Here is a 15,301-nt window from a genome sequence, read left to right on the forward strand (position 1 = left end):
TTATATTATTAATAAATATTTAATAATATGTAAGATTATTATTTTTTAATTATTATCTATACATAAAAATATATATATATGTTCCATAAATATATGTAAGAATGGGAAGAATTTTTCATTTACAATATTGAAAATAAAATATGTAAAATTTTATAGAATATAATATTTTTTTTTCTTTAAAAATCAATTACTGAAATTTGAATTAATTTTTCTATAATCAATTACATCAATTACAGAATCACATTTATATGATAATAAGCAAGAATAAATAGTAATAATTAAATATTAAAATCAAATAAATATTAAAATAAAAATTATTAATTATTAACAGAAGAAAAATGTATGTGATTGTGTAATTGATTTAATAAGTATGATGAAATCAACAATTAATTGTTGATTTAATAATAATAATTTCATTTTCATTTTCATTTTATGTTTATTTCTTTAATTTGTAATTGATCAATTTATGCAAAATCGTTACCTAACTTTCGATCAGTTGATTATTATTCACTATGTGAACGCGACAAATATGTCAAGGACCTAGAATTATTTATTTGATATTTTCAATAAGTAATAATGATTGTTTATTTTATGTATATATTATTATTTTATATATATATTAATCTTCTAATAATAATAAATAAAATAATTTTAATTTGTGATTTTGAATAATTTTTTTTAAATTAAATAATAATAATAAATTTCTTTCATTTCAAAATAAAATTGTTTTTATTAAAAATTTTGTATCAACAAGAGAAAAAAAATCGTATGATTTTATTATTATATAATAAACAATATCAATAAACGTTTATTTGTTTTTAAATTAAACATGATTGCAGATACAATGAATGTAGATGAATAATTTTTTTAATCATTGAATATGATATTGTTGAATTTAAAACTCAGAATGGAATCATTTATTTTTCAATTTAAATTTTAATTATAAAAGAAAAAATTTTATTGATTTTATCTCTGGAAGAATAAAGAGGATAATTATCAGAAATTTCTTTTGTAGTTAAAAATTGTTATGTTACTGATATGTGTACAAATTCGAGACAACTGTTTCACAACAATGTATCTACATATATTAAATATTTATATAGCAAAACGAATTCCTATATATAATTATTCTCTTTACTATTCGTGATTTAGCAGTAATAGATTAAATTTGATCCGATAATTAAAGTTGAAACTAAAAAATAAACAATTCTAATCTTGAACTTGATTTAACAAGGAATAACAAATATAAAATATAACACAAAGCAAGATGATTTTTATTTTAAACAATAAAGGGAAATTAAATTCTTCAAAAATTACTTTTGAAAAGAAAAAAACTTTTACGAGTTTCAGTCATATTGCTCTATTGTATATATTATGTCCAAAATTAAATATTATTCAAATAACTTTTTTTTCAAATGAAATTTCAAATAAATTTTTTTCATTGTATATTTTATGTTATGCGTGAAAAAAGTTCAATAGAAAGAATATGAGTTCGAATTTATTATGCACATATCAATATGCAATAAGGTGAGTAAGTATATTATTAATAGCAAGTATTACAAATCGAATGACAAAGTATCGTATAACGAAGCTGTGATAACAAGGACGCAACTTTGAAACAATCGTGAAAATTTAAGTTTTTAAATTTAATGCTATATAGCTATATTATGTGTAGAGTAACTGAGATGATTTGTATTTTAAATTTGATTAAATATAGAAAAAGATAGAAAAATAAAATAATATAAAAAAGAATATTTTTTTTTTATAAAATTTTTTATAAGTATCAAATGTGTATATATATATAAATCTATTTTGCATTTATAATTTAATATATATACATACATATGTTCATCTAAAGCTTATTAAAAATATTTTAAAAAATATATTTTTTAAATGATTTTTATAAATTTAATGCATTGATAAATATATTTTATTGATTTATTTTTTTTAGAAAATTACTATTTTATTTAAAAGCGGTTAATTTAAGAAATATATTAATTTTTTATAGAACTAGAATATGAGGATCCAAAAAGCAGAAATATTGTTTTCATTTTCTCTTTCTTCTGAATTCATAATCATCGTCATTATCTACAGTCATCTAGATTCTGTGCTTATTATCTATTTTACAATTAATTAGCATATGTTAGGAATTATCATCTTGAATTGATGTATTAATAAAGCAATTGTTATAAATAATAAATTTGCATATAATGTATTCCACAGAAAATTGTTCATTAGAAAATTTATATAATATAAATTTTTTGTGTTTATAAAATTTAAAAATCAAATCCTACATGGGTGCCGAAAATATCCTCAATGAATGTATTGATTCGAAAGAACAAAAGAATAAATTTTACATACGAAAATACTTATCTCTAATCAATTTTTTTCTATTGTTTTTTTTTTTTATATAATCGTATTTAATGCTAGTAATATTAGTGGAAGTTCAATAAATTAATTGTAATAATCTTATAATTATAAATAGAATATAAAAAATTTATTTTATTAATTCTTATATTTTATTTGCAATTGAAATATTATAGATATTAAATCTATGAACAATATCAAAAATGTTCCTGTTAACAAGTCAATAAAGCAACTATATGACATTATATCTAGAAAGCAGTTTCGAAAGCGAGTTGTTAAATAAAAATTTATAAAATGAAAGTATAGCATTGATAATAAGCCAAAGCAAAATGAAGAAAAGGAAGAAATAAAAAATAAAATATAAGATTATTTCAAATAATATATATCAAATAAAATAATATTTTGATAATTATTTTTTTTATATAAATATTATAAATACTTTATTTTAACAATGTGCAAATATAATGAAAACTATGAGATCGATTTTGGTAACGAAAGATAAATAAGATAATTTGATAAAAATTTAAAAAAATAATGATTAACAGTCGGATAAAATTTCAAAATAAATGAACTTTATTCGAGTAATAAAAACTGTACTTATTATTCGTTTCGTTATTTATTCTACTTAAAATCGAATTTGTCAAATTAAGCGTGAAAAGTAAATTTCATGAATTGCTGGTATTATCAGATCTTCGTCTCGTATTACCGTGCACCTGCGGAGGATTAAAGTGAGAAAGAATGAGAGCGAATGAGAAACTACTATTTAGATAATAGTCAGTTTAATTTTTTGTCACGCAACAATAAACGTAAGAAACATGACAAGTTAATTATACGAACAAGAATAATAAATTTGTGAAAAATAAATTTAGAAAATAAAAAAAAAATGAATATAAAAAATATTAAAAATATATTTAAAAAATTAATATTAATATAATTAATAATATTAAACAATTTGATAAAAACTTTAAATTTTGCATTATAAATTTATAAATAACCAACTAACAAATTTATAAAAAACTACTAAACGATGCTAAAATAAGATACTAAAATAAGATACTAAAATAAGAAATTATAAATCATTGATATTATTAAAAAAAGGAAAAAAAAAATGATATTATATTATTTTATCTATCTTTTCTGTTATCTATTTGATATAGAATAATATCATAAAAAATTTTAAATTTTATTTTATCATAAAAAATTATAAAAAATAGAATATATTTCATTAATTATAAAAAAAAAGAAATGCTCTAAAAATAATTAAAATTTATATGTATAGATATAGAATAACAAAAATTAAGCATATAAATGAATATTCCGGCACTTTTAAGAGCATAGCTAGGCTAAAAACTTGTAAATGAAAGTGCATATCTGAATGACAATTAACAGGTACACATTTATGGTAAACAGGAATGATTCATTTCATTTATACTATACTCTATCTGTAATGAGTGGAAAGTTCTTTACTAGAAAAATATTTCATACAACACAAAGTTATTGTAAATTATTATAATGTATTTCATCTAGTTCTTGATATTATAAATCTTATTTATAACTATATATTATCCCTTCAAAAAAATTTTTATAAATCATCATCTAATCATTGTACTATACATAATAAAATATTAGAATTCTTCCTTGGTATCGATCCTCATTATGTAATTCACTTTAAATTTAACTATTTATTCAGCAAATATTTTCTTTCGTTTATTTTAATTTAATTTATAATAAAAAAAAATATATTAGACATTCTATTTCTTTATACAATTGATTAATATTATTATAGAAAAATTTTCTTATATTCAATTATATTTTATGACGAAATTATTACATTATTAAAAGAAGTATTCTATGTAAAATTAGAAAATTATAATAAAAATTCTTCTTTATACGAAACAAAATTGGTGAAATAAATTATAATAAAAAATCATTCGATTTACAAAGAAATTGTTTTCTAAGATACATATTGTACATTATGATTGATTTAATAATATATGATATATAAAACACAAAATTAAAAAAAATTAGATTAAAGAAAATTAAAAAAAATTAGTGGAAAAATTAAAACTCACCAATCGATACATTGTTTTTTTCATTTATATTTTTACAAACGAAGGAAGACAATATTAGATGATCATAGATTTTACTTTTCATATTTTCTTTGAATAATTAAAATGAATAAACACATTTATCATAATCTTCTATAAACTTATTAAATTATAAAATTTGCATTATTTTTATATTTTTAATATTGAGAAAAATCACACTATCTATATTGTAAAAGAAAAATAACATGCCTTGCTTTTTCAATTGACATTCGTCAGACATATTTCCATTATTCTCATTCAGAAACCAATCATAATTAATGGCATTTCAAAAATATAATGCAACTGTCAAAAAAATCAAATATGAAATTCAAAAAAATTATAATTATATAATAATAATAATATATATATATAAATAAAGCAAAATAAATGAATATAAATTTAATTAATTTATAGATTCTATATAAAATAAGCAAACAAAATTGAATTTTATTAAATATTAAAGTTTTACTTATTACAAATAGTGTATTATAATAAAGTACAATAAAGTTCAAAAAAATTTTATTTCAAAATTGTATAAAAAAATAGTAATTAGTTTAATTGTATTTTTTATGTTAGGAAAATAAAATAAAAATAAAAACATAGATATTAATTTATTCTTTACGTATAAATAAAATTATATTATAGAAAATTATTAAAATATGGAAAGTCATTTCATCAATGCAGTTATAGATGTAACGTTCAAAGAATAATCCTATGATAGTTGATCAAAACAAAGATTTTATATGGGAAAAAATATATTCGTATAATAAAAATTAAGACCAAAATTGCAAAAATACTTATTTAAAAAAAAGAACATATTCAATGATAAATTATAAAATATATAACTATAAATATATATATACTATTTTTAATAATATAATTATTATATTAGAAAGTTCTGACTACCGTAGTATCTATTCAAAAAGGATAAAACAGAGGATCAGGAGAGAGCCTGCATATTTGTGCGAACTTCGTAACATTCGGATGTCCTAATGAACGTCGCGTCGTAGTATCATATTTCAAATTATTTCTTGAACAAGGTAAGTTTAAATTAGACAATTTTACCATAGAAGAATTATATTTTAGGGATTATTATCAAATATTAATTTTCGAAAAGTGTAAATTTCGAGATTTTTTTGAATCGACTAATGAAGATGCGTTTAATACTTAAGCCAATATAATATCTTTTTATATTTAATTTAACTGAACAAAACTTTATGTATGTATTTCAAATTATTTATAAAATGAAGATAAAATAGATTTTAATGCAAACTAAATATTTTATTTAATAAGTTTGAATTGATGATTGTGAAATTTATATACATATATAATCTATATTATTTTTTAGACAATATAAAATATAGATAAGTTTTTCGATAGATAACATAATTGAAAGCATATTTAATAATACATAAGTTAATAAGATTTTCTTTCTCTTAAACTTAATTTTATTTAAAAGAATTTGTATTCTATAATAGATATTATCTATTTATTTTTTCAATTTTTGTACATAATGAGACATGTAATGTAAAATATTTTATTTGATAATTCAGATACATTTGAATCAATAATTGTGAAATTCTTGTAATAATATATATTTTTTTTAAATATATAAATATATAATATAAACACTAATTTAAAATAGAATAATATGTTTGCTAAAGGTACAAATCAATTTTTTCTCATTCTTTTGATATGGTTGAAAAGTATCTGCATGAAGACGATATTCAAAAAAAATCGAAACAACATTGAAAAATGTGATTTTTCTTTAATATTGATTTTAATGTTTTTTAAATATTTCGATTATATAAATATTTATATAATTGAAAATTATAATTTATAGAACAATGTAATTTTTTTTTGTTCCAATTGATTTATTTTATAAATTTTTATTTTAATATCTTATATATATTTTTTTAAATATATAAAATATATAATATTTTATATATTTTTTGTTTTCGAAAGATAGAAAACAGTATATTTTAATGAAGTAGATATTTGACGTGACAATCAAATACTTAAATTAATAATTATTAAATTCGTGGTTTTTTTAATATACACAAAATTTTTTTACGTTAGAAAAAAATATAAATTTAAGTTTTTTCGAATTTATTAATGAATCGATAAATGTGGTATATTTTATGTCTCATATTATAATATCATTTTTGTTTTCTTGAATTTTATTTTATTTTAAAAAATTTATTCTATTCTAATTATTTATACATATTTTTTCATGTTATATTTGAAATTTGGAAGATAAAATAAATTTATAATACTCAGGTGCATCTGAATCTATAGTTGTTTGAATCTTATATCTATTTTCTTAAAACTTAATTAAAATTTAGTATCTTAGTGAAAATTAATTATTTCTTAAAATTAAATAACATTTTTAAAATTTGATTGTGTTTTTTGATATTTTTGTTTCGTATTTTTTTTAAGGTATTAAAAAATATATTTAATATTTTTTTTAAAATAAAAATATTAAAAATTATATTTATTTTTTTCTTCGCTATTCCGATTAATAATTTTTTTTTAATTTTTTTTTATATATATTATCTAATAAACTAATTCTAAAATCTTAAAATTTAAGTTGTTAATTTAATTAAAGAATTTATTTTAAAGAATGGATTTTTATTGTGAGTAATAAATATTAAATAAACATATATAATTTGAATAATATTTTTATTAAAATAATATTTTTTTATTTATAGAAAGATGCAGATTATTTTTTTCACACCGTCAGTTAATTCTGGGGAAAAGAGTAATTTGATCAAGAAAATGAGAAGACATCGAAAGATAAGTGATTTTTTTCTTTAAATATTAAATTAAATTTTTTACTTTAAATTTTTTATTTTAAATTTACATAAACTCAGATTTTTGTATCGAAAATAATATTCCACATTTATAATAGAAAATAGCATGACTTTTTTCATTATCTTTATGTTTTTTAAAATTTGTATAATAGATACGTATCATATAATTGTTAGCTTTATGAAAACTATTTTTTAATGCGTACAAATCATATACAAAATAGATACGAATTATTAGAAAATATAATTAATCAATTTATTATATATTTGAAAATTACTTAATTGATTTTAATATAATTATTACGTTTTCAAAAAATATCTTTTCCAAGAAAAATCGTGTTTTTTTTTTAATACGTATATATTATATATACTTATACAAATTTCACATGTATATATATTTTATATATATAATATATGTATAAATATATTAATATTTATATATAAATAATTTATATATAATAAATTATATATTATATGTATATATATAAAATATGTAATATATTATATAATNATTTATATTATATAGGTTTCTTTTATATTTAATTGAAAATGCAATTCAAAAATATACTTCATCATTATATTAAATATCATATCGTTCAATTATTTATTCATAAACAATTCCCAACGTACCGGACAGAGCAGAACGCGTAACTGTTCTACGACCTCGGTTGAAAAGCAGTTGATTACTCGGAAAACTATATTCTTGACTGTTTTTGTCCTGTGTTACGTATTTGAATATTTTTCTCTACACAACATTGCCGTAAATTGGTGTAAAGACGAATAGCTCATTTATGGCACGTGATCATCATATATACTGAAATGCGATCGGAGATTTATTTTCGACAGTTTTAGGTAATCAATTAGTAGCTATGATATGTAGCTAACTGTCTCTATTCTGCATTTTAATCGAAAAGGTTTTATTATAGTTTATTATAGTTTTATTATATTTTTTATAATTATTATATAAGGATTATTTTATTATTAAATATTTATTTTTATAAAATTCTATTCTGTTGATATATAAAATTAATTTATGTTGATTATTTTTACTTATATATTTGTTCTTTTTCATTCTAAGAATGATTTAAATTTTTTTATCATGTTATAAATGTGTGTTTATGTGAAATTAATTGATACAACTTGTGCTGCATTATTGCGCACTATATTCCTATTATATTTAATCATAACAAATAAGTTTAAATTAATATGAAATAATTTTACTATATCTTTATTGTATAATAGATATTCCTATATACATACATATTATATAATAAATATAATCATATTCTACTATTATGTATCATATAATTAAAGTGATATTCTATATATTATACAATACAATTAATATATATATAGATATTGTAATAGTATGTAGTAGTAGAGTAGTATGGGATAGAATTGGTAGTGTCTATATAGTAGATGGAGTAGATTGGTAGTAAAATGTAAAATTATAATGTAGTTTGATAATTGATTTTTATTTATTAATTTGTTTTCACTTTATTTTTATTTTCAGCTGACTATTTTTATTTATAAATTTCAAACTTATATTAAATTCGACATTTAAAACAACAAACAAATCATTTAAAAAAATTTTTTATTTATTATATTTCTAATTTATATTTCTATTTTCAGCTGATTATTTTTACTGATAGATATTATTATATGCTATACGATTTTTTTATTATTTATAATGGACATATATTAAATATTTATTTTTTGGTTCTTGTTGATATATAAAATTAATTCATGCGATATTTATGTGCTGCATTTTTGCGCACTATTCTGATTAAACTTGATAATTAGTAACAAATTTAAATTGATGCGAAATTATTTTTATAGTGTATTTTCACTATATTTTTACAATAGATATAAAGATATCATTAAGTTTTGTTATAGTTATTGAATTGAAAAGCAATTGTATTAGCTTTTATTAAATAATCAATTTCTCGTCATTAGAGAATCAACCAAGTATCGTAATGTAGCGCTCATTTTTTACCGATGTTTTTATATGAGCACTATTCGCACAATTAAAATTTTGTTTAATTTATTTGTTGAATTTAATCTATTAATCCTTTTCTGATATTAATTTCAGTGCATTTTTTTTTTATAATATTGTGGAGATACTGCATTTTATTTATCTTTGATTTTATTAACAATTTTTTTTAATAATAATTTTGTTTAAATGTATACCATAATTTTCTTAAATTTATTGCATATATTATATTCGCCATTATTAAGTTCATTACAGTTATCGTGAATTGAAGAAAACATCTTACTATGTAGTACTCAATTTTTCATCGTTGGATAATGGAATACATCATTCATGGATCGTACTATAGCGTTTACTTTCGCTGACGTTCGCTGACGTTCCTGCACGTGCATTGCCCACACATTTAAAATATAGTGCTCACTCTTACATCAGTAAGATATATACACATTGCTACTCTTTTATATTGTCAGTCAGTCTTCCTGCTTCTTCGGGAGCGGATCGAATGATGAAAAGTTTATTGCGTGACATAATCGGTCATTTATTCAAAATAACCAATTTTTATAATTTGATGTATTTTAATATTATTTTTCATTTCAAATAATAGTGATCATGAAGATAAATATAATTCAAGGAGGAATGATAGCAATGATGGCTATTCAAATTGTTTTTTCTGAACAAGATCATGTTCCAACAATTTTGGGAGAGATTGAAAATGTTGCCAATAGTGCCACCAATCTTTGTAAGTAATTATTTTAAAGTTAAATATTTTTTTTTCTTTTGCTTATTCTTTTTTCTCGCTTTCTTTTTCTATTCTTTAGAATTAATTAAATAGAATTAATTAAACAGAATAAATTAAATAGAATAAATTGAATAGAATTATTCATATCTTTTTACTAATCAATATCTTTATTAATATTTGAGCTTATAATTATTGAATATAAAATATAAAAAATGATTAAGAATATAATAAAAGAATATATAATAAATAAAATAATAATTAAATGTATAAATAATAATAAATATTTTTTATGAATTAGTTTTAAAAAATTTATGAATTTTTAATTTTGAATTGGGAACTTAAACCGAATTTTAATATTATGGTATAATAAAAGAAATAAAAATAGAATAACTAAATTTAAAGTTTTAATTGAAAAATAAATTAATTCGATCATCTTTAACATATTCACAAAGAAAAGTACTTTCTCTCAGATATACACTGACCTCGTTAAAAAAATCTACTTTTCACTTGTATCTATGTCTGTAATTATATCGAAATCATTTATAAAAGTTCGTTTCATTGACTTAATTATTGATTTAATAATTATTATTGAATTATGATTCAATGAAATGTTTTTTATGTGAGTTAATTAAAATTGATATTATTTTTTTTTCAATGTTCGTCATAATTTTATTTTCATAGATAGAAATAAGATTTTTACACTTAATATTAATATTAGATATAATATTAATTTGTTAATGTATTAAAAAAATAAAAGAATATAAAAAGTATTGAAAAATCAAAATTTGTTTAAAAAATTTTCATATATAATAAAATTTTATATAGTAAAATTTTTTATAAAATATATAATTTTATATAATTATTATATTTAAAATAAATTGTTGTAAAATTTAATATTATAATGCATTGTGAATTTCACTTTTAAAGACAATAGTTGTTATATTTTGTAATGTAATATTTTTTTTTTTTAGTTTTCAAAATTAAAAATATAAAAGCACTTTGTACTGAATTTTTGTTAGATCTATGAGAATATGACTAAGATATGATCATTTCAACGTGAAGATAACTATAACATGAATTCAATAGTGATTCATTAAATAATACACATAAGATTCATGTTTTTATATCTCAAGCATCATTATATATTATGAACTTTATATCTTACTTACATATAGTAATGCAACAGAAATTCACATTGTTTATCATCTAAAAAAATTCACACTTGCCATATCAATATTCTTGATCATGTATTATTTTAATAAATTCCTCGTATCTTTATATTTTTCAATTCTTTTTTGCATTATTCGTAATCATATTTTTGTTGTACTTACTCCTCTGATATATCGATACTTTCTGAAGGTAATAAAATATTTTTTAAACAAAAATACAGAATATGATATTTATGTGATCAATGAGCATTGATTTATATTACTTTAATGTGAATTATTCTAAAAAATATTTTAAAAAATGTTATTTCATTATTAACCGAAGTAAGAATAGAAATTGTTAATTTTATTATTTATATTTTTCAAATTCATCGATTTTAAGTTATTTATATAGCTAAAGAATTTTAAAGTAATAGAATAATCTTTTAAATTAATTCAGATAAAAAAATAATTAAAATTAATAAAAAATTATTTATCATTGTATATTTTATATCTCAAAATTATTTTTATTATCATATATTATATGTATTATTATATGTAAGACTTTTATACTACTAATAAAAAGAAGAATCACTTATGTAAAATTATATATCATATATTATATATATCATAAATTATATATCATTATACGAATATCATATTACACGAAAAGAAAATTCTATTCTAGAAATTGTCCATTTATTCATTTGTTCCAGTTACAGGAATTGTACAACGACAAAAAGAACTGATACATCGTATGACGGATACAGCTTCTAACTACAGTATGTGATATTTTCATCCAAACAACTCTTTGAATTTGTTTTCAAATTATTTCATCTGACAATTACATTTCTCTATTGCTATTTATGTCAAAATATAACATATTTTTATTGATGCTTGAGAAATCAATTTTATATTTATATTCTTCTCCAAATATGATCAGATTAATATTAAATCCATAACAATAAAAATTTAATAAATAGCATAAGTAGATTAAGATTTGAAATCCTATTCCTGCAAAATTAAAGTAGCAATTTTAATAAAAAAATTTAATGCGAATTTTATTGACCAACAGAGACGTTGATTGGATTATCGTAAATCATAGTGAAATTCTCATTGCTTTAATTAATTATAAATTTTCATGAATAATAATACTTCATAACAATAGTATGCAAATTTCCATAAATTCATATATATTTATAAATTCATCTGAATATTTTTCTTATTTTTTTTTTTATAGTGTTAATTAATTTATTTTCATATCCGATTTGATAATATATTCTCTAATATAAATACAAAGTATTCTTAATCAGTGTATTCATTAATTTTAAAAATGTTTTTATATTGTTATCAATCTTTATTTGCTAAATTTCTTTATTATATTTACTAGTATTATTATAAAAATAATTAAAAAAAAAATCAATGTTTCTCTTTTTCAGTCACAAGTGCTGTGGAAAAACCAAAGAATTTTATCATCAACGCAACTAGAATAACTACTGGCTATAGTAAGTACATAAATCTATATGTAGTCATTTTAACTGATACTAATCGATGAAAGGACAGTTGACAGTGCTGCTTCCAAGAGTATGGAATTTCCAATTAGAAGAGTTTTGGAAAAATTTCGTAACAGAATGCCTTACGGAATACCAGAATTAGGAATACCACCTTTGGATCCGTTTGAATTAGATGAAATCGATATTGTAATTGAAAATCCGGAAATAGGAAAGTAAGTTTATTGATTGATTAAATTATTATTTACATTAAGAATCTTAAAAAATCTTTAAGGATATTCCTTAAATCTTTGTCATTGTTTGAAGTGTTAAATAATTTTCTGTCATATTTCTGGAATATGAAATCAAATAAATCAAATAATCAAAAATCAAATAAATTTCTTGAAAATTTAAAGAAATTTATAAAAAAGAAATTCTCTAAACTGTGTAAGAAAATTCTATAAAAAATAGATTTTAGAATTTGATAAGAAAAATATTTTATTTATCTATAAATTTGTTCAATGAATTAAAATTGATTTTCATCAATTCGAATATCTTATGTTTTAATACAATGTTTAAAAATATAAATGTAAATATTTAAAATCAACAAAAATTTAAATTAAACATTTTTTTAAATGTTATATTTTTTTATTTTTGAAAATATTTATTTCGAAAGATAAAAAATGAACATTTTGTATTTTTTAATATAAAGAATGTTTTTGTTTTTTTATTTATCTGATGAAATTATAACATAGTTATTCAATTTTTTAGCGTGTCTATCACTATCCAGGATCTACAGTTACACAATTTGTCGACCTTCATAATCAACAAAGCAAAACTATCACTGATCGGACCAACAATTGCAGCAAATATTACCGTTCCAAGAATTTATGTCGAAGGCTTTTATAATATATCCGGCGATCTCAGTCAAAAATTTCAATTACACGGTTATGGCCCTTTTAAAGGAAATATACATGATTTTCAATTATATATAAACACTATTTTGGGTTATTCTAGAGGAGTGTATTTAAAGACATTCGATCTAGATTTTACTTTGAGATATATTGATATAAATTTAAAAAATTTAATGGATGATCAAGAATTAAACGACATCATGAACAAGGTAGTAGAATTTTATTTTTTTAAATTTAATAACAAGTATATACAGTTTTTCAGTTTTAATAGTTGAAATTATAAAAAACTTTTGGGATTCAGTATTCGACTTGATATGCATAATTTAAAGGAAAAAATGAGAAAATTATATATATTTCAAAATATCTTAATAAAAATATGGCGATAAGACATAATTACAAATTATTATTTTTATTATTCTATATAATATTTGTAAGAAAATTAGCCAAAGTGGAAGTTCGTGTTGAGAATTGTTAATTAATTTCTGAGGTTGAATATAACAAATTAGTAGAGTAAAGGATAGAAAAATTTAATTTGCATTATCCGTAGGTTGTTCAAGAATTGACGCCGAAGGTCTTAGATATTGTCAAACCGGATATACTTCCGGATATTCAAAGTTATTTAAGTGCAAAAATTAATGAAACTATTCATCATCTCACCATGAGAGATATAATTAACGTATTGATGGGCTATAATGAAATTCGAGAATTTACATATCTTCCAGTATCTTAAAATTGAAGCCCATTTTTAAAAGTTTGAAAAATAATCCTGGAAATTATTTTTTTAAAAGTTGGAAAAACTAAAACTATATTTATTATATTTCATGTTTTTAATTTGAAGAAAAAATGAGATTTAATTTTTTTGTTTCTAAATATTTGAAGATTTGGTGCATATAGTAGTAAAATTGATTGTTGCTTACAATTTAAAATTTTTTTATTTTATATAGTTATTGGAATGGTAAGTAATTTTTTGATAATTATATTGTAGAAATAAGTATAATGCTTTTAGTAATTTAATTCTGTTCTAAACGTTAGTTTTTCTTGAAAATGTATTTTGATATGTGAAAAATATACGAATTACTTATTTATTCATGAAATAAGTAGTAAATTTTTCGCCTCTTGTATTCCAGTCACTTTCATTAATATTCCTTCTATTATTTTCCATACATTTATTTTCCATACATTTTTCAATTATTATTATTTTTATAAAAAATTAAAATTTTTGTTGAACATGAAAAGTAGAAACAAAAATAGATATTTATAATATTTTATTAAGAAAAAAATTCAGAAATATTGAAAATAATACAAAATATAAAATGAATTATGATTTCGTTATTTAGATTGAATGAATTTGTTAAAAATAGTATTTTACATTCTGTTTTATTTGTCGATATATGTGATATTTATATATTTTATTGATATGGTAATTCAGAATGACATTCATAAATGAATAGAAAATTTAAAATTTAATTTAAATAATAATTTCATAATATATTAAATATTAAGTAAACTCAAAATTGTAATGTAAATTATATAAATCATCAATGTCATAAAATTGATTAATTAACTCATAAGTTTTATTATTAATTTTAGAAAATCAGAAGTTTAGAATTTTTGTTTTTATATTTTAGGATAATAATAAAATGATAAATACAAATGATAAATTTATAGAATGATATAGAAATAATACAAATCATTGCAAATGCTATAAATAACAAAATTATGTGATTAATTTTATTAATTTTAAGTTGAGGGAAATTTA

At 19.0% G+C, this 15,301-nt stretch overlaps 1 protein-coding gene across 2 annotated transcripts; it reads left to right on the forward strand.

Annotated features, from left to right (window-relative positions):
- The first annotated feature begins 9,735 nt into the window (after positions 1–9,735).
- Positions 9,736–14,529, forward strand: LOC122717173. 2 transcript variants are annotated; one of them, XM_043940988.1, is made up of 6 exons: positions 9,736–9,993; positions 11,855–11,920; positions 12,578–12,643; positions 12,702–12,864; positions 13,400–13,751; positions 14,090–14,529. In XM_043940988.1, exons 1-6 carry the CDS (start codon positions 9,864–9,866, stop codon positions 14,270–14,272), a joined length of 960 nt encoding a protein of 319 aa, XP_043796923.1. In that variant the 5' UTR covers positions 9,736–9,863; the 3' UTR covers positions 14,273–14,529. The 2 variants fall into 2 exon arrangements, with proteins under 2 accessions (XP_043796923.1, XP_043796924.1); XM_043940989.1 differs by lacking the exon at positions 11,855–11,920 and having other exon boundaries at positions 14,090–14,528.
- The last annotated feature ends 772 nt before the right edge of the window (positions 14,530–15,301 follow it).

This window comes from Apis laboriosa, unplaced genomic scaffold, assembly GCF_014066325.1.
Source record: "Apis laboriosa isolate Shangri-la unplaced genomic scaffold, ASM1406632v1 scaffold4_cov146, whole genome shotgun sequence".
In the NCBI taxonomy this organism is placed as follows: domain Eukaryota; kingdom Metazoa; phylum Arthropoda; class Insecta; order Hymenoptera; family Apidae; genus Apis; species Apis laboriosa.